The 26479-nt window shown below is 39.0% G+C and overlaps 1 protein-coding gene across 4 annotated transcripts in view; it reads left to right on the forward strand.

The window, feature by feature from the left end:
* The window catches only part of KIF16B (kinesin family member 16B), a 311606-nt gene that overhangs the window by 55270 nt on the left and 229857 nt on the right, over positions 1 to 26479 (forward strand). For all 4 annotated transcript variants that reach the window (XM_023217818.2, XM_023217819.2, XM_031934693.1 and 1 more), the window contains 9 exons: positions 3219 to 3335; positions 5924 to 6021; positions 7305 to 7414; positions 10741 to 10883; positions 12662 to 12830; positions 12999 to 13130; positions 14303 to 14478; positions 21010 to 21075; positions 24643 to 24702. In XM_023217818.2, the coding sequence (XP_023073586.1) occupies positions 3219 to 3335; positions 5924 to 6021; positions 7305 to 7414; positions 10741 to 10883; positions 12662 to 12830; positions 12999 to 13130; positions 14303 to 14478; positions 21010 to 21075; positions 24643 to 24702 (1071 nt within the window). The remainder of the gene's footprint in view (positions 1 to 3218; positions 3336 to 5923; positions 6022 to 7304; positions 7415 to 10740; positions 10884 to 12661; positions 12831 to 12998; positions 13131 to 14302; positions 14479 to 21009; positions 21076 to 24642; positions 24703 to 26479) is intronic.

Genomic DNA, 26479 nt, shown 5'->3' on the forward strand with positions numbered 1-26479 from the left:
TGTGGTGTGTGTGTGTGTGTGTGTGTGTGTGTGTGTGTGTGATTTGAATATAAAGGCCTATTGAGAAAATATATCATGTCTACTACTATAGTTCAAGTTTCCCTTAACCTTGAACAAATACCAAGTAAGATGACCATTAATATTTTTTCTCCCAAATTAATTTTAGAATTAGAAAAAAATCAATGAGCAACTTAAATCTACCGTCATATGAATTAAAGACCATTAAACAAGGTCTGCTTTTCTTAATGGTTCTTCAAAACTCCAAAGGGAGGCTTTGATCTCACACAACCTGTTCCTTAATTCAACCCAGGAGAAACTTGAAACCTAACGTTTCCCAGTTGACATGCCCAATGAGTGCGTCTTTGTTTTAACAGTGCCCTCTTGTGGGCAGTTCCCCTCAAGTGAGGCCCCAGTGATGCCTTGGATTACTCAGGAAATCAGCTTTCAAGTCTGTGCTCTGACAGGCAGCAAGGTGGGTTTCAGGTAACCAGGCCAGCCAGATTCTGATGCCAGCAGGGAAGAGTGGTTGTCAGTCTCATAAAGCAGGCCCTCTTTCCTACCTTGGTTGTGGGGGCGGTGCTTGGTGCATCCTCTGTGGGAGCTGTGATGGGGGTATCTTGATTTCCTTGCCAAGACCCCTGGAGAGATGCAGGCAGTGCCGGCTGCTTTTCCAGATCATGGCACCAAGTTTGGGTGGGTTTTTTGAGACCCACTGAGAGTGAGGCTGAGACTGAGCCAGCCCAGGGTCTCTGCGCCTCCAGACCTGGATTTTCTAGACCTGTTTGCAGTCATGTCTCCCCCAAACCAAACCCCGCTGATCCACTGAATTGGAAAACCGCCTGCGTTAACTTTCTGGGCAATGAAGTAATATCAAAGTGGTAGGCATAGATTTTAACCCTAGGGAATAGTTTTATTCTGAAAACCTTTGGGTTTGGTTTAAATGTGATATTTTCCATGACTTTGGTTTAGTCCCAGGCCAAACTATGCGAAAAGATCCTTCTTTATTGAGAAGTGTTTAGATGACTTTTTTCCTTACTAGTGAATTCATAAAAAAAATGATATTTGCCTTTTGTGTTTTGTTTAATCTGAGAGAATTGGGGAAATATTTAGTTTTTACTCATATTCCATATACATTGGTGAAAATAAGACTCCAACTGGTGGTCTGGAGTCCTGAGTGTCCCTGGGGTTCCTGACTTTTGCTTCTTAAGAGAAGATCAGGGAGGGGCCCTTCAAGGTAGGATTGGGACCTGGTTGTTGCTTTTGAGGGTGTGGGAAGAGGACACATCACAGTGATAAAGTCCTGGGTGCAGTCCCAGCTCTGGCACTCCCTGGTGTGTGTCCAGTTACCTGGCCTCTCCCCCTTCAGCCTCCTCATCTGAAAAATGGGTCTTGTAACACTACTCACCCTGTAGTGTTTTGATGAGAATTATACATGAACACACGAAAGGGTTTAGAAAGGCCGGAGTAAATGTGAGCTGCCATTATGGTTGAGACTTGAGTAAGTCATCAGAATTTGAGAGCAAGATCGAAAACTGTCAGCTCTTAAAGCTAAAATGGTTAAGAATTAACTCAGAATGAGTGAGACTGGCAATTTGTGGAAAGGACTCAATTGAAATGACAGTTTGTTGAAATCTTTTACTGATGAGGCTGAGGAAACAAAATCTGTAGAAGTCAGTGGGAAGATGGATCTAAAGACAGCTGAGGTCCAGTTGGCTGTATTTTCATCTTGTCCTTGGATGACAGGCTGTGTTATCAGCAGGGATGGTTGAGGTGGAGCTGAGATGCAGATGGACAGGTTTATCGGCCCAGTCTAGGGTGTGGGTCTTGTGGCCAGAGGGGTGTTGTCTCCATATGTCCGCACTGATGTGGGCCACGTGCACATCCTAATGGGAATCTGGCTTCCACGCAGGGTCCCTGTACTGCCTGCACTGACTGGCAGATGTGAGTGCTCTAGGTCACTCCTCAAATGTTGCCATGCTTTGAAATCACATAGGGAGTTTAGAAGAATGGATTCCTAGGTTCACACTCCCTTAGATTCATACTTAATTGGGCTGGGTTACCGGCCTGGCCATTGGACTTTTCCAGGCTTCCCAAGCGGTTGTAATGTGCTGCAAAGTTTGGGACCTGCTGCTCTTGGTTTGGCAGTAGCTGGTGATGACTCTTTGGTTGATCCGTCTGGGTCCTATGAGTTGGCTGATGTGGTGTCACTTGTAGACTGAATGCTTTTGTAGGGATGCTGAGGCCCCACCTTGGATGGTGGTGACACCACAGAGGAGCCCTTCACCTGAAGCTGAGTGAGCTTCCCTGTTTGGCATCTCCTCAGCGGCTGTTGTGCCTACCTTTTGAAGCAGGGAGATGCTTTATCTGCCCTTAGTGTGCTGGGCTGAGAGGACAGGAGACTACATGAAAACTTTGGTTGTCTCTTTCCAGCTGGCTATAACTAAGAAGATTTTGAACCTTGATTTCCTTCATTTACCATCAGTTATCTGGGTGAAGCATTTGTACTTCATCTCCTTTCACTATCCAAATTGTAATTATGTGGAATGTTGGACGTGGACTCAGGCCATTGTAGGTGTGACCCCCACCCTGGCCCCACACAGCTTGTCTCCCTGCCTTTTCCATCCTGGGCAAATGTCCAAATAGGAAAAAGCACCTGGACACTGACGTGGGGGAGCCCAGCCACCCCAGCCTCATCTGTACCCACCTGTCACTCAGCTCCATGAGCACCTGCAGAGGTTGATTTTGATGAGTAGCTGAACCCTTAAAATGAAGGCATTGATTTGGCTTAGCTTGGGCAGGAATTTCTGTCTGCTGTGACCTTCAGGTTTTGAATATTTTGTTTCTGGAAGCTCTGATGGAATGAATAGCTTTATATATTTATATAATTGTGAATGGCTAATCATGATGCTTTAAAATAGTCTTTGCTTCTAAACATGATTGTCACTTTGCCTTGTTTACATTTTTATACTTCAGGATATTTTTTGGTAAACTTAAGTAGGAAAGAGGATGGGGCTGCTTTTTGTTTGCTTAAAAAGTTTGTCTTTGATTGAAAACTGTGGTATATACATATATTGTTGTAAATGGTTCTGCAGTGATTTATTTATATGGTCTAATTCTTAAGAGCTGAAAGTATCATTCAAGAACATTGTCAGCACTGAAGGGGATTTTATTAAAATCTATGCTAATTGTGTCTTTTGTATGTTCTTTTTGGCTTTCAGGTTTTCAAAACCCTCGGCACAGACGTCGTGAAGTCTGCATTTGAAGGTTATAATGCTTGTGTCTTTGCATATGGGCAAACTGGATCTGGAAAGTCATACACTATGATGGGAAATTCTGTACGTTGTTTATACTGTGTGGGAAGGAAATTTCTCATTATCTTTCTCTGCACTGGTAGAATGATCTCTTTTATCTATTTGGTCTGTACTAACTTTTCATGTTCTGATTATTCTTTAGTAATAAGATAAAACTCAGTAATAAGTTGGACTAAATTTCCTTTGAGAGAGTTTAAATTAGAAATAATTTTAAGTATATAAGCATGAATAATGGATGCAAGTCCCTGTTCATTTTCTGTTTTTAAAGGCCTTATAATCTTATCAAAAAAGTGTATTGGGCCCATGAGTAATTTATTCTTCTTTTCTGCCAACACAACCGTTTGAATAAAATTACTGAAGTCTGTTCTTTTTAAAATTATTCAAAACATTTTTCCCCAAGTAAAATGTAAAAAAAATTCTAACTCTTTGATAGAAAGGTACTACATAAATCCTGAAAATACATTAAAAAGTTAGAATTATATAGTTTATATAGAGTTTACATATTTATAAACACACCGTATGCAGTTTTATAAGCTATGTAAGTTAACTGATATTAATGTTATACTTGCCCCAAAATACAGAGGAGTAAAAACTAGGAATTATTGCAAGAACTTTCTTGTTCTGTGTTTTCTCCAGATTTAGATCATTCTTCTGTTTTCTTTTTTTTTTTTTTTTGAGATGGAGTCTCACTCTGTCGCCCAGGCTGGAGTGCAGTGGTGCGATCTCGGCTCATTGCAAGCTCTGCCTCCTGGTTTCAAGTGATTCTTCTGCCTCAGCCTCCCAAATAGATGACAGGTGCGCATCATCACGCCTGGCTAATTTTGTATTTTTAGTGGAGATGGGGTTTCACCATGTTGGCCAGGCTGGTCTCAAGCTCCTGACCTTGGATGATCCACCCGCGTCGGCCTCCCAAAGTGCTGGGATTACAGGTGTGAGCCGCTGTGCCTGGCCTGTTTTTTTTTTTTTTTTTTTTTTTCTTATTTCTTAATGAAAGCTCTGTTCATTGCCTGCCAAACCTGTGGCATGGTCAAGATGTAGAGACACTAGTGGAAGATGATTGAAGGTTTCCTGCTGGCAGACATGTGGTGTCTTTAATGCTGAAGGTTTGGAGGTTCATGGAAGTCATGTGTTAGAAAACAGAACTTTCCAGAATAAATTATTTCAGGACATGTAACCTCACTGCTTACATCCAGGCTTTTCCTTTACACAAGAAGTCAGTCAGTGTTGTTCGGCAAGTCCTCAGTCTGAAAAGGGAAGAACAAACGAGAGGACCAAACAGCTAATTTCGAGAGTTTCACATTTCCTTTTATCATTACTTCTCAGTTCCTCCTTTCCTACTGTGTCTTTGGGAAAAAAAATAAACTTCTAAAAGTGAAATTTGTATGTTGATTCCCTAGTAACTATTTTATGTAAGTCAAACATTTATAAAGCACTCACCGATTACAAGTGTTTTTCTCTGATCTTATAGTTGAGTGCTGCTTGGGTATCCTTTCTTTATTTTAAAGTAAGAACCAAAAATATGATGTAAGACTCATTTTTCCTTGTTAAGAATTAGTACTGATTTAATGGTACAAAGTAAAAACAATCTCTGAATACAGTCATGCCGTCTTCTAGTTTTTGGGCATGGGGGTTGAGTGAAGGTAGGGAGGGAGCATGACAAGAAAGCATTGATGCTCTGCCTTGGTTTCCTAGCAAGATCATTTTGCCTGATTTTTACTATATTCTGAGGTTCATCAGCTTTTTAAGGCTGACTGAAACATAAATATTATTGAATGTTACACCCACATTGTATAAATAATATGGTATATTAAAATTTTCCATCGAGGAAGGCTATGGTAGGGGTTAGCTATCAAAGTAGGGACATAGCATGTGGTGTTTTTTTTTTTTTTAAATGGATTTTTGCTCTTGTTGCCTAGGCTGGAATGCAATGGCGCAACCTCCGCCTCCTAGGTTCAAGCGATTCTCCTGCCTCAGCCTACCCAGTAGCTGGGATTACAGGCATGTGCCACTACACCTGGCTAATATTTGTATTTTTAGTAGAGACACGGTTTCACCATGTTGGCCAGGCTGGTCTCAAACTCCTGATCTCAGGTGATCCACCCACCTCGGCCTCCCAAAGTGCTGGGATTAAAGGCTGAGCCACTGCACCTGGCAAGCATGGATTTTAATGTGGTCTTGTTACCTAAGTTTTTAAGATAATTATTAACTGCCATGGAGATTACTAAGTTTTTCTTGGTGTTTCTTTTTTTGCCTGGTGTGTATTTCACCTACCTTGGTCATTTGAGCATATATTTTTAACATTTATTGTACAGTTATAGACTGTCTTATTTAAATGTTAGAGATTAAGTTTCCTTGTTCATAAGCCATGATTTAACTAGCAACTGATGACCATATATTATCAGAGTCCCAGCATGTATAAATCAGAAGCCTCAATCATCTCATTTCATAGAGTAGAAAGCAGCCCTGGAGGGGGTATATGGCGTGGGCCGTGGTAGGCCAGGGGTTGGCATATAGGCCACTTGAGTCTAAGTTCGCACCAGCAAATTGCAGATTCAATCATCAGTTGCTTTTATTTTGAGTGACAGCTGTGACATTAGTCCTTCCCATTGCAGGGAGATTCTGGCTTAATACCTCGGATCTGTGAAGGGCTCTTCAGTCGGATAAATGAAACCACCAGATGGGATGAAGCTTCTTTTCGAACTGAAGTCAGGTAGGGCCTGTGGCCTGAGTAACCGAGTATGAGCTTGATTAGAGTCAATGCTGGTTGGCTTGCATTTAGGTGCTGGAAATGGATAAGGTCTTTAGATTCCTAAAGAAAAAGTCTTCCCTTTTCCCCTCCTGTGATCATGGTTTGGGGATAAAGCATAAAATGCGTAAGTTTTTAGTGATTTTCTTGGGTACAGTTTGGATAAGGATTTGGGAGCTGGTAGAAATAACAGCTTGGTCAGAAACTAATGTGGGATGTTCATCTCAAATGGAGTGAGCTGCTGACTTTTAAGTGTATGCCCCATTACTTGCCTCATTCTTTTAGTTTAGTAAGGTTTATATTATTCTTTATCTTGGCTGGATCACTATAAATCTAACCTATGAGAAAATCTGAGTGGTTGAGGTGCTTTTTCCTCCTTGAAATTAAACCTATGAGGGAAGCCAGTCTCTTTGGTAGTTTCAAAGGCAGACCCAGATATGGCAATATAGGGTTTTTACACCTACTTGACTGCTGTGTGGTCTTGGACAAGTTATTTGAATCACACTAAACCTCCCTTGCCTAACCTATAGAATGAGGATAGTAGTGGTACTTATCTCTGTGTATTGTAGGAATTCAATGAAATAATCCATGTCTAGTGCTTAGCATGGTACAGTAAGTCCTTACTTAACATCACTTCCTTTTTTTTTTTGAGATGGAGTCTCACTCTGTCGCCCAGGCTGGAGTACAGTGGCATACTCTTGGCTCATTGCAACCTCCACCTCCCAGGTTCAAGTGATTCTCCTGCCTCAGCCTCCCAAGTAGCTTGGATTACAGGCATCCATTACTATGCCCGGCTAATTTTTGTATTTTTAGTAGGAATGGGGTTTCACCATGTTGGTCAGGCTGGACTTCTGACCTCAAGTGATCCATCTGCCTCGGCCTCCCAAACTGTTAGGATTACAGGCGTGAGCCACCACCCCTGGCCTAATGTCATTTCTTGATACGTTCTTAGAAATCGTGACTTTAAGTGAAACAACATTTCTTATCAACATTATAGCTTCACGATGTTGAAGGAAGCAATGTTATTTGAGGACCCACTGTATATCCTTTCCCTTAAAGTTGCACTTTCCAAGAACCTGTCAGTGACCTTAAGTGAGGACTCATCGTACCTGATACATAGTCACCACTCATAAATGGTAACTGCTGCTGTTGCTATTTATGTTAGCAGGTTGCTGCTGTTATGTGTTGTTACTTATATTAATGTCTGAAATCATTTTTCTGAATTCAATTTTATTTAAAATTTTTAGCTACTTAGAAATTTATAACGAACGTGTGAGAGATCTACTTCGGCGGAAGTCATCTAAAACCTTCAATTTGAGAGTCCGTGAGCATCCCAAAGAAGGCCCTTATGTTGAGGGTAAGAGTAGATATTTCACAGCCATATTCGTTTTGCAATCTATGTAAAAATACTTTCAAAGAAAAAATACAGCATAATGGTGAGGTTTTAAAAATTTATTTAATTTTAATTTTGGAATTTTGTTAGAGTAAGAATGACATGAACTGTCACTACATGATATTCAGTTAGTGAATTTCTACTTCACTGGCCATTGGCTGATTTTATGAGGCTTACCAATAGATTTCCTCTGTTTTTAAGAAATCTCTGGAATTTTCTTTTCCAAATGTAAGGTAAGGTAAGCAAACCTGCAATCTGTCTCTCTAAATGGCACTGCATTTTTGCAGTGTATCTTTACTGACCCTAATGGTGATATATGACAATAAAGATATTCTGAACCTCTTGCCTCTTAGGAAGTGTGTTTGGAGGATTTCCTCTGTGGGTTTCAGCATCTGTGTTGTGATATGCTAGTTGTGGCACAGTCAGTTGTGAGGAATAACACAAGCAATGATGAGTACAGAATTGGCCTTTGCTAATTATTTAAGAATCGGCTGGATTTAAAACTGTCCTCTTAATGAAGCTGATCTTACCTCCTCTGTATAAGGCATCTTAGAATGGCTGGCCTGCAGGAATCACACATAGAGACATGCTTTCATGGTCTTCATTTGTGTCTCTGTGGATGCAGGACAGAACTGGTCACAGGTTTAAAGTTCTTCCTGGTCTTGGTTGTCTTCTTTTACTGGGAGATACAACAGGACCCCATCTGTATTTTTTTTTTTATTTTTTCTTTTGGGATGGAGTCTCACTCTGTCGCCCAGGCTGGAGGGCAGTGGTGTGATCTTGGCTCACTACAAGCTCCGCCTCCTGAGTTCAAGCACTTCTCTGCCTCAGCCTCCTGAGTAGCTGGGATTACAGGCGTCTGCCACCGTACCTGGCTAATTCTTGTATTTTTGGTAGAGACGGTGTTTCACCATCTTGGCCAGGCTGGTCTTGAACTCCTGACCTCGTGATCCACCCGCCTTGGCCTCCCAAAGTACTGGGATTACAGGCATGGGCCACCATGCCCGGCCCATCTGTACTTTAATAAATTTCCACTTAAACTTTTGCCTTGTATGCCCAAAGCAAAGTGTGCCAGTATGTAGTTGTTCTATGGCATGTGGTGTAGCTATCAGTATTAAGAGTTTTTAGCCTAACTCATGCCTTCATGTTTTCTGACAAGTGTCTTCTCACATGTTAAAACATATAAAACTGATGTATGAAGAGACAGAATAACAAAACAGGGCAAACATCCAGAATCTGACCTAGATACTTAGGAGAATTTAGTTTATAATCAATGTGCTATTCAAACCTTAGGGAAATTATTGGAGGTAATTTCCTCCAATAGGAGCTGTCTAGGAGGAGAAAAAAAGTAAATTGGTACCACAACTCAGTTTTACACCAGGATAATTGGTAACTAGACTGAAGATTTAAGTGTAAAAATATTACATAATAAAATAACTATAAAAATCCGTGAGTTAATTTTTTTCCCAGAAACCTGGAGGAAAGAAGGCTTTTAAAAACCTAACTTAAAACTCAGAAACTGTAAAATAAACAATGTTAAATTAGAAATGGTTAAACAAAGAATAGCAAAATAAAACATCATGCTTGACAGAAACACTGTAAGCGAAGTAAAAAGCTTAATTACAAAATAGGAAAAATATTTTCAATTCAAGTTTTAGACAAAGGACTTATTTTCCTACTATATAAAGAACTCCTATAAATCAGTAAGGACAGATTCAACAACCAAGTAGAAAAATGAACAAAGAATATGTATGACTAGGCTGTTCATAGAAATGGAAATACAGATGATTTTTAAATGCAGGAAGGAATGCGTAGCCTCACTCATACTAAGAGAAAAACAAAATAAAAATACTTGGAGGTAACATTTGTCATCCATCTTTGGCAGATGTAAATAATCCTGATAAGACAGCATTGTGGAGGGTGCTGGGAGACAAGCACTCTTATACCTTGCTACTGCTGGGTGTAAATTGCCCTATATGGAGAACAATTTTGCAATAGTTATCAAAATTTCTGTCTAGAAATTCCACCTCTAAGAATTTATTCTGTATAAACATTCACAGGCATTTGAAAAGACTTATGTGCAAGACTATTTGTAGCAGCATTACTCATAATTGGAAACAAAATATGGACAACTTCTGTAGTCTCCATGGTTAAATTGGTCATGGTACATGCATATGATCCAATCCCCTGCAGCCTTAAAAATGAATGAGGAAACACCTTAACTGATATAGAATGTTCTTTAATGTATTATTCCATTTAAAAGCAGGGTGCAAACTAATGCTTATGGTATGCTACCATTTGTATGTAAGAGGGAAAAGATAGTTATAGATAAATATGATTGCTTGTATATGTATAGGTTATTTCTAGAAGGGTATGTAACATTTGGTTCCCTGACAGAAGGGGAAGTGGGGAGCTATAGCATAGGGACAGGGACCCTTTACACAGTGTAACTGTGTAGCCTTTGACTTTAGAACCATATGAACGTTCCAAAAAAGTCAATGAAACAATGTTTTTCAACAATTTAAAAAATGCCGTTGGGTTTTGCATGCAGGCAGTGCTTTTACATTTTTCTTCTATGTGCTATGACTAATGTTAATGAGGTTGATGATAATATAATAGCTAACCTTTATCTTAAATACCTTATGTCAGAGGCCCCTAACTCCTGGGCTGCAGACTGGTACTGATCCATATCCTCTTAGGAAGTGGGCCGCACAGTAGGAGGTGAGCAGCCAGGGCGCGAGCATTAGTACCTGAGTTCTGCCTCCTGTCAGATCAGTGGCAGCATTAGATTCTCATAGGAGCACGAACTCTATTCTGAACTGCACGTATGATGGGTCTAGGTGGCATGCTCCTAATGAGAATATGTCTAATGCCTTATGATCTGAGGTGTGGAACAAGTTCATCCTGAATCTGTTCCCCTTACCCCTCATCCGTGGAAAAATGACCTTCCATGAAACTGATCTCTGGTGCCGAAAAAGTTGGGGACCGTGGCCTTATGTGGTAGGTACACATGATCACGTGAGGTAACTGAGGCACAGTGAGGTGAAGCAGCTTGTCCATAACTATGTAAAGCCACAGCTAGTAAGCAGCAGAGCTGGGATTCAACCCCAGCCACCCAACCACCCAGCTCCCAGGTCTGTGTTACATACCACCGCCCTAGAGAGACAAGTGAGGTCTTCAGACAGGTCAGCAGATTTTGGAGTTGTGTATTATTTCATAGAGAGCAATTTTGTATTCCATTTTCTATATATTAGGGGGATTTCTTCACCCCTTCCATTTTTGTTTTTCAGATTTATCCAAACATTTAGTACAGAATTATGCTGACGTAGAAGAACTTATGGATGCGGGTAATATCAACCGGACCACCGCAGCGACTGGGATGAATGACGTCAGCAGCAGGTCTCATGCCATCTTCACCATCAAGTTCACTCAGGTAAGGGCAGCTGCGGGCCTGGCTGGCTCCATCCCTGAGGTCTTTACTTGCTGATTAGCACCAGCTGAGGACCGATCATTGTTGAACCAGGAGCAGCAGCAGGTAAAGGTGACTGACTGTCATTTTCTTGTTAATTAGAGTTGAACATGTGCTGTGTGCTGAGTTTCTCTGTGGTTACAATCACAGTAATTTGAAATATCCTGATGTGTACCCTTAAGAAATACTTAGCAGGCTTCCACCCTGTTCTAGACATAAAACAACTTGCTCTGTGCTTAATTAAGCAAAAGTTTTCATTGTTGCAAACTCTGTGGGATATAATGGATTGTGAGTCAGACCAGCTGGAAGCCAAGGTGAGTAGCTCAGTGCAGTGCATTACTCATTACCGCTCCATGGCACTCACCTTGCTGTGTTGATTATGATTATTAGAGTGATATTAAAGGGCAGCGAATATTTATAAGTACTAATGTAAGAATTCATTATGATCAAGAGGTTGAGAGCATCTTGAACATCTGTGGAAATTATTGAGGGTAAATATTTTAACACTGAGGCCAGTAGAATAGATGAATGCTAAAATGAAGTGTCCTGTCAGGGTCTAAGTATATGCTAGGAACTTAGGGATGTCCTCATCTGTGTTAACAGTTGGACACATCAGATACAAAGAGGCAGTATTTTATTAATGAGGGAGATCAAAGAGCAAGAAAATGAATTCTCTAAGGTCAGTCAGAACAGCTTGCCTTAAATTCTCCATATCGTAATCTTCTGTTAGACCTTTCCTTTTGATTTACTCAAGTTGATTGGTTTTTCTCCTGCTTTCTGGTTAGTGCCTGATTAGCATATGGCCATCTCTAATTTTTTTTTTTTTTTTTTTTTGGACACGTGATTTCACTCTGTTGTCCAGGCTAGAGTGCAGTGTTGTGATCACGGCTCACTGCAGTCTCAACCTTCTGGGCTCGAGCGATCTCCCACCTCAGCTTTCCAGGGAGTTGGGACTACAGGTGCACAACACCACGCCCAGCTAATTTTTTTTTTTTTTTTTAATTTTTTCTAGAGATGATGTCTCACTATGTTGCCGAGGCTGGTCTTGAATTCCTAGGCTCAAGCGATGCTCCCACTTTGGCCTCCCAAAGTGCTGGGATCACAGGCATAAGCTGCTGGGCCTGGCCACCATCTCTTATTTCTAGGAGGTTTATATTTCTATAAAAGTATGGTAATTTGGGGGGCATTTTGGTTCAAAATGTAACACATAGATCAGAAGTCTTTATGAACATAAAATTTTGGTAGAATTCAGAAGCAAGGAACATAGTATTTAAGATTTTACATTAAAAAAATAATTTGTGCAACAAGATGTTTTAACATCCGATAATGGTTGAATGCTCTTTTCTGTAGTTGTCTACATCGATCATATTTTGGAAAGCTTTTGTTCTTAGAAGGCTGGGATTCTAGATGAGAATAAAAGTTATTGTTTGTTTACTTACATTTCTCTGCTGAGTGCCACTCAGTGCCTAATTTTCTGTTCTTTCCACAGCCTGATTCAGCAGGGCTTTGTTGAGAATGGAAAGATTCTTCAGAAAGTTTAAGAATCATATACAGTAACTTCTGTTGCACTGGATTAAATGTGAGAAAGTTTCTATAATCAGTATGAAGGCCAATAAAACAAAACTGAAAAATATCTGCCCTGAGAGATCTCAGTGAGGAGTGAAAAATAATTAGAATTTATATCATCAGCAACATCAGGGCCCTTTGCATCTCTTCAATTTTACTTTTTTATTTTACCACAGGCTAAATTTGATTCCGAAATGCCATGTGAAACCGTCAGTAAGATCCACTTGGTCGATCTTGCTGGAAGTGAGCGTGCAGATGCCACTGGAGCCACCGGGGTTAGGCTAAAGGAAGGGGGAAATATTAACAAGTCCCTCGTGACTCTGGGGAACGTCATTTCTGCCTTAGGTATGCTTACGCATGGCTCCTGCCTCCTCTTTTTCCTCCTCTTTTTCCTCATGTGTAACATTTGTGTTGCAAACTGAGGTAATATCTTCAAGGTTTTATGAAGCAAAAGTAGAGGAAAAAAAATTTTACTAATTGTCCTTTCTCCCCTTTTTTTCTTCCTTTTCATAGCCGATTTATCTCAGGATGCTGCAAACACTCTTGCAAAGAAGAAGCCAGTTTTTGTGCCTTACAGGGATTCTGTGTTGACTTGGTTGTTAAAAGATAGCCTTGGAGGAAACTCTAAAACTATCATGATTGCCAGTAAGCGTTTTAAGTTACTTTTCTGAGCATACAATATTTTCTGTGAATTAACTGTAAATATTTAACTTTAAAGTGTCTTATTAGGAAATAGCACCTTTTACATCTTAAAAAAGTAATGGTTTTTCTATCTTGAAGAAAATCACCTCCTATGATCCTGCTGTGACTCAGTCTATAGTATCAGCATTAGCTGTTATGTCACCTTGCTGTATTTGGGAAGCTGTGATAACATGCAGGAAGACTTTTCAGCTTTTCTTTGCTTAAAGTATAAGGTAGAAACTCACTTCATAGGAGAAAAATCATAGGAACACAAAGTAAAAATAACCCAACTTTGTTTTTTTATTTAAGGCAGTAAATGGGGAATTTAAAAGTAAGAATTGGGAGGGGAAAAAAAAACCCAATGCATAAAACAAATAGTGATAACAGTAATATGCTTTATGTCTATATTTCAGCCAATAACTGACAGAAGCAGAATAGAGAACAAATGTAGAAAGGGGAGATAATTGCTTGGGAGAAGTCAGGACTTGTTTCCCTTCTGACTCTACTTTCCCTTCCCTCTTCCTCTCTTTCCTCTTCCCTTCCCCTATCTTCATGCCCTTCCCATGCCTCATGCCATGTGCTAACTATGGAGCCACGGGATTTACCCTGGGTTGTATACCCACATGCATTTGTATAGTCACCCCAGCCTTAATTAAAGTTGAGTGGTAGTGGTGGAGGTGGGTAAGATTAACCAAGCTTTAAGAAGAGAATGGATTGATTTGTGACCCTTTTCAAAACTTATCATATTCTGTTTTTTTTTTTTTTTTTTTTCCAGATGGTAGACTTTGCCAGAAATTCCTACTTAATGTTGAGATGACAAATAGTCTTTAAAACACCTTCTTACATTTTTCAGCAGGGAAAACTACCTAACTATAGGGGAATGTCTCATATCTCATTTTAGACTTGGTTAGGTGGTTGATTCTAGATTTGAGAAGAGCAAAATGATACTTTATTTTGTATTGTGAACACTCTTTCCTAGAAATGTTAGATAATTTTTCATATTCATTACTGTGGCAATGAATATTTAGTCTATCCAATGACCTGGGGTTAATCTGACTTTTAAATTACAAACCAACTTTGTGCTAAATGAAATATGGAGTGCTGGGTAAATTATTTTTTGAATACATTCTTCACAGCCATTTCACCTGCTGATGTCAATTATGGAGAAACCCTAAGTACTCTTCGCTATGCAAATAGAGCCAAAAACATCATCAACAAGCCTACCATTAATGAGGATGCCAACGTCAAACTTATCCGTGAGCTGCGAGCTGAAATAGCCAGACTGAAAATGCTGCTTGCTCAAGGGAATCAGGTTGGGTTTTTCTGAGATTTATGGATAATTTTCTTTGAGTAATGGCATCTATTTCTAGATCTTAATGAGACAATTTTCTCGCTCATGCTGTTGATTTGAGTAAATAAGTGCTAAGTAAAGCTTTGAATGAGTTAGCCAGTCCCTCGTTTACATCAACCTCTTGTTGGCCTTTGCATTCATTATGGGCCCAGTGTGTAAGATTTTATCTACTAAATATGAAATGATTAACAATCTAATAGTTGTCAATTATGGATGGAAATGTAGTATGCAATAGGATTAATGGCATAATCTCTTGAAGTGGAAAGAAATTGATATGCTTAGAGTAGTATTTAAAATTTCACCCATGCATTTTATGACTTTAAAATGTGTTTTAACAGAGTAAAAGACTTGTTTGAACATCTTTCCGAATGCCTGTGTCGTATCACCTATTAGAGAGGTGATTCTGGTGGCCCAGCGACACATGTGTATTCTACCTGTGACCTGGCCGAAATGCTGTCCCTGGGCCCTCGCTTGATTATTGAAATAGTCTCATTTTAAGGATCTGTTGGGATTCTAGTGAAGATTCCTTGTCTTGTGATTTTCTCAGTCAGCGTCCTGATAGTCCGCATGGTGTATGTACAGAGTTACATTCTGTGATGAATGGTGGAAGTAAAGTTCTGATAGGCTTAGATATTGCCGTGAAGAAAGGCAACCCGTGAAAGAAAATGAAGGATAGCTTTTTTAAATGTTGAAATGTTGACGTTAGACTGGAGTTATCCTGCTTTCTTAACTCATGAATGGATGTCTTAAGTATATCGTGAAAAGAAATGCTTTTCTTTAGTGCAAAGTGGTCCCTCTTGGAGCAGTGCTTTCCACATGGAATTATGTGGCATTTGAAGCTCTTGGATCCCATAAATGTTTTGAAAATATTGATGGGATGAAAACCTCACTGAATTTCCTGTGTCCTGAAATGTACCTGGCAGTTCTTTCCCACAAGATGGTGGACAGCAGTTGAATAGGAATTGTTCATTGTGCTTAAAAATATCTCCATATGCATTTTACTCTATGGTGTGGAGCCTCCCTTGTGTGAAAGAAGTAGTCAGAATGAAGAGTCCAGCTTCATGTGATGAGGCCCTTATAACATGAACCACAATAGTCATTTTTGTTTATACACCTTGTTATTAGAATCTTTTTCTTTTCTTTTCCTTTCGAGTTAGAGTCTCACTCTGTTGCCCGGGCTAGAGTACAGTGATGCAATCATGGCTCACTGCAACCTCCACCTCCCAGGTTCAAGTAATTCCCATGCCTCAGCCTCCCGAGTAACTGGGAGGTGCCTGCCACTATGCCTGGCTAATTTTTTTGTATTTTTAGTAGCGACGGGGTTTCACCATGTGGGCCAGTCTGGTCTAGAACTCCTGACCTCAAGTGATCTGCCCGCCTTGGCCTCCCAAAGTGCTGGGATTACAGGTGTGAGCCACCACGTCCGGCCTGGAATCTTTTTCAATGTTTTTAAAACATTGTTTATATAAAGTAAGAATTTAATGATGATTTGATTGGATCACTCAAATTACTATATGTGAAGGAAAGTATTTGGAAAATTCTAGGCGCAGTTTCTTGTGCTTAACCTTTTGTTAGGTTAAAAGAATGAAGGGAAAAAATATTATCTTTTTTAAACTAAACTGAGGAAATCATTGGAAGAAACCTTATATAGATCAAAAACCTTTAATTTATTAAAACTTTACATTTTCTCTGTAAAAAATGCCTTCAGAGATACTGGTATGTCATATAGTTACCTTATATTTTGTAGTCTTTTTTCCTTTTCCTTTTATGACCTATTACCACTGCTGTATTTAAGGGAGTATTTTTGTTGCTGTAATTTTGGGGGTGAGGATATAAAAGGCAGTTAAGTCTATTTCAGAACACATTGCAGATAAAATTTTTAATATACAATATATTACAAGAAAAATGTGAATCCAATTTAAAATAATTGATCGTGCTATGAAGCTATAAATTGTTTTGAGACAATGTAGGCTTATCCTAAATTAATTAAATTTATGAAGCTCAATAAAAACAGCAGGTGTTCTTAAATGTCCATTAAACATCTCTGTATACATTTTTCTGGGAGTATTGCTCTATTACTAGACTGTTCTATCCCAGGTACTGCTGTGGTTCATTGAGAATGTTATTCAAATCTCAGTTCTATTTCTAGGCTTATTTTTTTAAGCACAGCTAAATAAAAATCAGCTTCACTTTTAATAATTTTCTGTCTTTGCCATTGCAAAAAGTCATGTGCATCAGAGTTTTTAAAGCACCATTTTAGTAAAGCAAAAGGTTTTGACATGTATTTGATTCTTCTACTATGTAGATCTAGATATGTAGATATATATATCTACATATATCTTTTATTGAAGTATTATCCCCAAAAATTGCACGTTATATGTGTATAGTTCACTGAGTTTTCATAAGCTAAATTCACCTATCTAACCTGCTTCTATCTTAAGAGACAGTACAGTACCAGTATCCTTGAAGCCCCCCCTTAATCCTTCTTTTCAGGAACTACTCCCCTTTCTCTCAAGGGTAGCCACTCTCCTGACCTCTACAGGCTTTGTTAGTTTTTAGTTTTGCCTGTTTTTTTTCTTTATATAAATGAAATCATGAAAAATATTCACTCTTTTGATCTCACTTCTTTCAGTCAACATTATGTTTGTGAGAGTCACCCATGTTGTTGCATGTAGTAGTGGATCCATTTATTCTCACTGCTAAGTTGTCTTCCATCATGCAAATATATTCCAGCTCATTTGTCCATTGTACTTTAGATGGGCATTTGGGGGGTTTCTTATTTCGGGCTGTTAGTGCTTTGTAGACTTTCCTCTAGGTGTTTTTAGTGAACATATAGATATTCTGTGAGATTTATGTCTACAAGTGGAATTGGTGAGTCAGAAGATGTATATATGTTCAGTTTTAGTAGATATTGCCAAGCAATTTTCTAAAAGTAGATGTGCCAGTTAATAGACCACCATCAGTGTATAAAAGTGCTGGTTCAATTCTTAGTATTGCAACATTTGGTATTGTCCAGTTTTCATTGTAACCATCCTAATGGATATATACCAGAATCGTAGAATAATTTTACTTTGTACTTCTTGGCTATTGATAAAGTTGAGTATTTGATTATCTTTTTTTAAAAAGTGTTCTCTTTTATTATATTTCAACATATTTTCAGATATTTCTACATTTAATTTGGCAGAGAGAAAATGTCTCTTGACTCCCTCATCTCTCTTGAATGTATCTGGAGACAACAAGTAAATCAAACCGTATAGAAATGAAAAACACAACCAAAGGTGGGAAGCAAAGAGGATGATGGGAAAGGGAAGATGAAAGTAGAATGAATCACTCACTTTTGTAGCTGAGGTTAAAGATAAATTTTAAATAATAAAAGTATCATTATGTGTAAACTTTAAAGAAGACACATCTCAGATACCGTCACAAGTAAAAATTATATGGTGTTTATAAGAATGGACAAAGGGCTACCAGTGAATTCAAGAGGAAAGAAAGTGGTGCAGAAACAGCATTGTGTGAGCTTAAAAAAGAGCACTTTATCATGACAAAGGGTGAACTCACAACTAAAACCAGACATGATGCCAACTTTCATAAGTGAAAAAAACAACACAACTGTTGGAAATAGCAGGAGACAGAGCCACGCACATTTGTCACAGAAAACTTTAACTCTTCCTTCTCATTCTGTGAAAGCTCGCATAGACAAAAGTAAGAACATAGCATATTTACATAACATAATGAAAATTTGCTCTAATCAATATAGACCAGGGAAAAGATTGCTGTTCATGCAATAGAAGACTACCTTCTTTGTTAGGAAAAGAAGTTCTGTGAAAACGTAAGACAACATCACAACACAGCAGGAAAGGGAGCAAAGGATGTAAACACAATCCGTAGAAATAAAGTTTCAAATATTTTCTGTACATATGAAAGTATGTTCAACATCATTGAAATACAATAAATACAGATTTTAAGAATAGTGAAATGAGTATACATATACATGTTCGTGGGTACATCAACCAGTGGATCTTAGATTTATGTATTTGGCTGTGTGTAAATGGTACCTCAAAGTTCTTTAAAAGCAGGATGTCCTTTTCACCTGTTGGGCAAAGAACAAAATTGACTATACAGTGTATTGACGAGGATGTGAGGCAAGGGGTGCCTGTATACGTTGTTGGTAGAAATGCTATTACTCCCCTTGTGTAATAGTCTGTTTGAGGTAGTGTTACTTTTGATTTAACAGCATATGAACTTAATCTGAGTATTATTTGATTAGAAACATTTTTCTTCTACAGATACACCTTGTAAATAATAATTTCATTGAAAATGGTACTTTTACCAATGATTTCTTTTAAAAGGCTTTAGAAAGGTCGTTCTTTACATGTGCTTAAAAATAATGTTTCTTAAGGGGTCCTGGTCATGAGTCTTTGTGCTTCTGTTCAGTCACTGATAACTGACTTGATGATGTGGCAGAAATGTTTCAGCTTTGATTATCAATAAAAGTCTCAACAATGGGTTCTGTAAAATTACCCACGTTATAAAGGACTTTCTAATTGTTTTGAAAACTGTCAACCATATATAAACAATGCAGTAATACTAACATCTGCCACTTTCATGTCTTCAATGAAAAATATTTATTAAGTACCATCTCTGTGCAAGACAACATGTTAGATGCAATGATGCATTGTAGTAACGTGCTAACAAAGCTCCCTTTTCTTCACTGAGGATGGATTTGACCTTAGGTTAACTTTCTGGCTTCATTCTGTGCAAACCAGATGAAAGTGGGATGACACCTGTCCAATTAGGCAACATCCCTAATGACGAAAATGATGCCTAATTGGTGAAGTACATCTGGATTAGGATGAACTACATATATACTGTTAATATCAGCTGAGAAGCCACAGCTCTGGGTTTCCTGGAGGGCAGTGACTCTTGTAACAGGGTGTGTCCCTTGTGGGGCCCCTGGAGGATGTGCTTGTGGTATTGTTGAAAGAGGTGCTGGGTTCTGTGGGCATGGGCTTCTAACCAGGGTGGGTCCCGCCAATGCCCATATGAATCTCGACCCCTCACATGTGAATGGTTACTCAGGAAGGCCAAAGACAATAGCTCTGGGATATCTCTGAGGACTGCTGCATAGACTGTCACGAGGACCTTGCTCAGCAAGATGAACGCCTGTGCTCCCTTCTGGCCAGCTCTGCTTTCATTCAGTACACACATGCCAGGTGTGGCCCATGGTGGTCTTCATAGTTTGAACATTTAACTGTGCCGAAGAAGACCGCCTTGTGGGTATTTTTGTTTTATGAGAAATTGAAAAGTAAATAGTCATTTAAAAAAATGCTACAGTCTCTGGAGAGGACAACTTGGCAATTATAAAAAATAAAAACCACACATATAGATGACTCACAAATTCTTCTTCTAGGAATTTATTCTGTTGATAGAGTCATACATACTGTAGTCAGTGGGCATAAGGATAGTTCTCTGAAAGATTAAGAAAACCACATTTATGTTAATGGGAGAGCACTAACATGAATCATAGAAATCTATACAATGGAATATTGTATAATGAAATTGGAATTGTTAAAAAGAGTGAAGCAGTTTTTTATTTTTACTGAATTTTCTCTAAGATATATTGGTGAGTTAAAAAGGCAATATCCAGAATAGTGTTTTTATGCCACTTGTATTTAAAAACACAACAAAACACGCTAGCATATGACTAGAGTAACTGTAAGTTTACACAACCAAATTGGGAAAAAGTGATTGCCTGCAAGTAGGGTAGGAGGGATACTCTCTTTTTTCTTCCAAGGGATATCTTAGACCATGAGAAAAGGAGGCAGAATAGGAAGCACAGTGTCCCTGCCACTCAGGTCAGGGGACTTACATGTTACAAGTGCAGTTTGAGCCCCAGCCTGATTCTGTTTCCCTCTCATGTCTCTGTCTGCTTGTCCTGCTCAGTTTTAAACTGATTTTGGTATTTATCATTCTCACATCAATCTTTACACTTCTTCAACAGGGATAAGGAAATGGATACAGAGATTGTCGTGTAGCCATGCCATATGGGGTATACCATCAGCAATGAAAATAAATGCGTCTCATTTTCATATATCAGCAAGGACAAATCTCAGAAGCCTGTGGTTGAGCAAGACCTAGGCATCGTCCCTTTTGAATGTTGTACTCTGTACATATTAAAAAAGGCGAATCCTTAAGATCTAGGGATTTAGATTGTGTTTGATTTTGGTAAAATGTCAACATGTTACATCTTTCGCTTTGCTGATTTGTATTGCAAATGTAGGTTTACTGGGATGTCATGGTTTTGAATATTATGAGAGATGTATCCCATGGAGTAAAGACTTGGTGATATTCAACACTTTTTGGCAGGGTGTTGGACATTACTTGTTACTCTTAATAGTTTCTGTGAAATTTTGGATAATTTTCTATATTCAGGGAAAAACCTAGATTATTGCTGTTTATTAATTGCTGATTTCTTTTTGGTTTATATTGTAGATTGCCCTCTTAGACTCCCCCACAGCTTTAAGTATGGAGGAAAAACTTCAGCAGAATGAAGCAAGAGTAAGTGATACTTTGACTTATATTTTTAAATCATAACTTTTACTATTATTTTAAGTGCATGCTTTTTTAGGACCTGCCGTTTGAGATGCCTTCTTTTTCTTTATTGCACTTAGCCTCCCTCCCTCCCCTCGTTGGTGATCATTTTTAAAGAAGCATGGTAGCTGACATTGTATGTATTGCAGCACATTCTCTGCGGTTTAATAAATGGGATTTGTCTGGCACATGATGTTTAGTTAAATGAACATGCAGATCCTTCAAAGCAGTGAGGCTGCTTGGGTCATCAGAGTTGACTGGAGTCCCTGTTTGAGGGAGTCTGTGTTCAACATTTATGAAACAGTAGTCTTCCCCATGGGCTCAACAATGACCATCCTTTAGCTTTTTGTTGTTTCCAGTGGGAAGAGTGGTGCTTGAGGAATCTCTGATTACTCTAGTTAGGTGCTTAGTTTCTGTGAAGCTAGATGAGGTTTGAGATGGGAGAGACTGGCAGTGAGTAACCAAAGAGAGAAGAAATCTGGAGCTGTTATGGGCTAAAGCCAGTGTGTGTGCCCATGCCTTTGAAAAGCCAGTTTTATGGCTGACCTGGTTCTATGGTTTTTTTTGTTTGTTTTTTTTAAACTTCTGTGAAAAGAGAAACAGACATTAGAACAATTTTTGGAGTCGATTTTCTTCATGGTGCTGAATGGCTAAAACAGATTGAAAAAGAAAATTGGATTCTGTTGGTAAAAGCTTTTTCAAAAATACACAATATGGAAGATAAAAATTGGGGTGTAGTTAGGAACTTATTGATATGTCTAGGATAATTATGCTGATTAATATCCTGACAATAACATCAGTAAAACATTAATTTTATAATCCCTATTTTTAAATGAAATTTTATGTATTAATGCTTCAAATTCTAATTTTGAGTGCTATGATTTAAACTATATCTGGATATAGTCTTAAATTGTTTCTTAACAACAGTTTTCATGAATACCAAATAAGTTAATGAAAACCAATAAACATATTAATTTGGATGTATTATACATGCTGTGACAGAAATGACTGCCTATCTTATTCCTAACATTTTCTAAATTATCAAGTTTTTTGCTGACCCATTTTAATTGTTTGCAATTTGCTTGGTTATACATCTCATTACCTGATCACACTGTTAGAAGTAGTAGCACATGTTTGCATTTTTAAATTAATGTTTTAAATGGATATTATTTCATTTAAATACAACAGTAAAATAAATCCAAGGCATACTTACTTTTTCTAAGCTAGAATTGTTTGAATTCAAACGGGATTGATTTGCTCACATTTCTTGAATGAGAAACCTCTCTGTTGGTGAAATGCAGAGTCATTTACTGTTGGGTGCTTTGTGTTCTCACATAAATTGCCAGTGGCAGTCTGTTAACTGATGAGTATAAATTAGTAAATTCAATACACCAGTCTTTTCCCCTTCCGTAGGGAGAGAAGGCATAAGAATATTCCTTCTCTGAAAGCTTTTTCAAAACAGAAAGCCAGGAGAGCCGCATGACTTTTATTGCTATCAGGAGTCTGTAGTGTTGGTATCACTCAGTTAATGAAATGAAGGACTGGAGTGTAGAACTGGTTTACGATAAATCAGGACAGTCTTACCAAACCAGTAAAAACAAGCAGGCCAGGTGCAGTGGCTCACGCCTGTAATCTCAGCACCTTGGGAGGTTGAGGCAGGAAGATCCCCTGAGCCCAAGAGCTCAAGACCAGCCTGGGTGACATGATGAGACCTCCTCTTTACAAAAAATACAAAAATTAGTTGGGCATGGTGGTGTGCACCTGTAGTCCCAGCTACTCAGGAGTCTGAGGTGGAAGGATCACTCTAACGCTGGTAGGTAGAGGCTGTGGTGAGCCGTGATTACACCACTTCACTCCAACCCAGGCGACAGTGTGAGACCCCATCTCCAAAAAAACCCCAAAGACGACGACAACAACAACAACAACAACACAAGCAAAGCACAGAGTTAGAGAGGCTCTTCCAGTCCTATTTCCTTTGTTTTTCATCAAGAAGGTGATAGATTTTGGCACTAATAACTAGTAAAAGAAGCGACATTTTTTTTTTTTTTAAGTTAACTTAGAATTCCCACAGTCTTATTTGAGGTAAATTGAGGACCCCTGAATGATTGACTGTAGGCGAATGAGATATATTTTGGTTTCCCTCTTGGATAAACCGTCACTGCAGATACTTGTCAATAACTGATGTTTTCTTTCATTAAGTTTGCTGACTTGAATATCCTTTCCAGTTACTATACTTAATGGCATATAGAAAATCACTCTATCTTAGCAGTGAGAGTACAAGCAGATGTATTCTGTGCAGTTGTTTTGGCCTGATTAAATAGGGAAACTTACTGGGGAGACCAGGTAGCTTTAATGGGAGGGTGTCTGCTGCTGGGAATGAGGAGGTGGCAGGAATGATAAAGGTGCTGAAAGGAAAAGGCTTTCTGAAGCTACTCTCTTATAGACCTTGGTCTCTTCCTTTTTACAGAACACATTTTTCATTCATATTTTTCCTACCTCTCAAGTATCATTTTTTTTTCTTTTTTGAGACAGAGTCTCGCTCTGTCGCCCAGGCTGGAGTGCAGTGGCCGGATCTCAGCTCACTGCAAGCTCCGCCCCCCGGGTTTACGGCATTCTCCTGCCTAAGCCTCCCAAGTAGCTGGGACTACAGGCGCCCGCCACCTCGCCCGGCTAGTTTTTTGTATTTTTTAGTAGAGACGGGGTTTCACCATATTAGCCAGGATGGTCTCGATCTCCTGACCTCGTGATCCGCCCGTCTCGGCCTCTCAAAGTGCTGGGATTACAGGCTTGAGCCACCGTGCCTGGCCACAAGTATCACTTTTTGTTTCCTAATGAATTAATTGCTAGGATCATTTAAAAAGTTTTAGGGAACTAACAAAACATTTCCATTAACTTTGAGAAGCAGTTTCCAGCTGTGCTGTGTTCAACAGTTGAGCATGTTTTCTTCCCTAAGTTAGAGCCGACTGGAAAGAAGTGATTTTTATCAAAAGATTTTTGCTTTTACTAAGAGTCAATTAAAGAACCACCTTTTTAAAACAACAACAACAAAAAAGATAGAATGAGATTTATAAGCCCTATTAATTAGCTACAAAAGCAAATTATCTCCTAAAGGAAAACTACAGCATCCAAGGTGATTTAATCACATCTAATTAGAAATAAAAATAAATCACTATTTTTTAGTATCTAAAGTATAGTCATGAAATATTAACAAATTTAGTGGACGCTGTCATCCTTAAACTTGGAATTTTGGTTAATAATCCAAGGAAGCTGCTTTTATTGAGTACACCATTAAAAAGGCTGTTGTGAAATTCTAGGCAAATTGACAAATTTCTGTCTGTTCTTTCCTTTGCCATAATGTAGGTTGTAGGATGAAATCAGCTGTTTGATTTATCTTTGGTGATGGTTCTTTCAGGGATAAAAGTCGCTATTTAAAAGTCGCTATCTCATTTAAAAAATTATAGTACATCTGCGGAAACTAGAAGAAAATTATAAACTTTCCTTATGAACCAGTCACATATATATTTTTCTTTTCAGGTTCAAGAATTGACCAAGGAATGGACAAATAAGTGGAATGAAACCCAAAATATTTTGAAAGTAAGGACTAAAAAAAGTCTTTAGTCTTACTATGGTGGATTAAACTGGTAAAACTTTTTTTTTTTTTAAATCTCCAAACATGGCAGTTATATACTTTGTTAAGGTAAGATTGTCTTGTTTTTCTAAGACCACCAGAGCGAGCACAAAAGAACCAGCAAGTAGGCAAAGGTCAGGCGCAAAACTGCACGTTTATTTTGGTAACCTAAGGTGTGCGGGAGAAGTCTGTCGGCCTCCGGCAAAGGAGGCCGGCAGAGTCCCCCGTGGGGCTCTCGGACAGACTTCCCACAGTCCCGACATCCCGACAGGAGTGGGGCTGCAAGAAGGCCGCCAGGGCTGTGAGAAGGCCGCGTGGCTCAATGGCCAAGAGTGGCTTTTCTAGGAGTGGGAGGGCAATAGGCGGGGCACGGGCGTGTCGGGGGGCGTTCCGCAGGTGCGACCAGGTAAATCTTGGTCTCTTCGGATTGATGTCACCTGGCGCATGCCCAGTTGGTCTGCACCTTCCCGGGTGCCGGCTGCATTTTCACGCGCGCGGGAAAAGTTGGGAGGGGGGATGAAGAACCTGGAAGTGCACCATCTTGCCTCGGTTCGTCCAAACAAAGATCACTGGAGCCAATTAGTGACTTTCATGGGATGGGAGTTCTGGTTTGATTTTGAAGAAGTGAGAAAGAAGGCTATTAGACATTATAGCTGTGTGTTTTAATATGTACAGGTTATATTGATATTTAAGATGTTTGCCTTTACTTGTTGGGGCTTTTCCATTTTTGACTCAGCACATATTAGAACTCTATTTAATATTCAAATATATCCACTTTGCTTTTCTGCTTTTGTTAAAGCCAATATCAAAGCAACATATTAAATGAAAAAAAATTTCCCGTGGCAATATAGAATATGCTTGCAAAGCATGGCTAGATTTCAGAAATTTCAAAGTTAGTTATTTCCTATCAAAATATTTTTCTGCATGTCTCAAGGACTAGACTGGGATGGCCTGTGTTTCTGGCAAGATTCACTGTGAAAATACGTCAGTGGTAGCCTCCATTTATCATAATGCTTCAAAATACAAGTTTCTTTTTGTTCTCATTTTTTGCTGAGTTGGTAGAAAACCTCTGTCATCTATTGAGAGTCAGCCATACCAGGTATGAGACACAAATTCGAGCTTTGTGCTTTGGTGGTATCTGGCCGACTTTGTGCACAAGAAAAAAGAATTCAGAGGCTATTGAATGTGAGATTTGTTTTTGACATCTGTTGAGGTAAAACTTTCCCAAAGAACAAAAATCTCCATCTGATATTGATGAGACCAGATAGATGAGTCTTGGCCAAATGTCTTGGCAAAATCCTAACGTGGCTCACCTTCATGTGAGAATGGCACACTTAGTTACTGTTACACCGGGTAAATCCAGCCTTGGATTTGCAGGTGAGTTCTGCATCTGACAGCTGTTTCAGAGTGCACGCTCAGCATTATGTAATGTTCTCCTTGCACCATTTAGGCAACTTGGCTTGCTCAGGTGTGAGAAAGATTGTATCTCATGACATCAGAGATTGTGCTTAAGTTTTAGATGGTGGTAGGTTGTGATGGTCCTAGAGATGGCCTTTCCAGCTTCTTCTGTACTGCAACAAGCGAGGGTTTCTGCATTCAGACTTTTCAAAACCTCCTCCTGATGACAATGATAATATCATATTATTTTGATGTACTTCTGCAGTGTTTCCTTTGTTGAGAGATTTTTGTGCAGAAACTGAGCAAAGACTTCATTCACATTTCTGAGTAGTCAGATGTGGAGTA

The sequence above is a fragment of the Piliocolobus tephrosceles genome, chromosome 20 (genome assembly GCF_002776525.5).
Source record: "Piliocolobus tephrosceles isolate RC106 chromosome 20, ASM277652v3, whole genome shotgun sequence".
NCBI classification, from domain to species: domain Eukaryota; kingdom Metazoa; phylum Chordata; class Mammalia; order Primates; family Cercopithecidae; genus Piliocolobus; species Piliocolobus tephrosceles.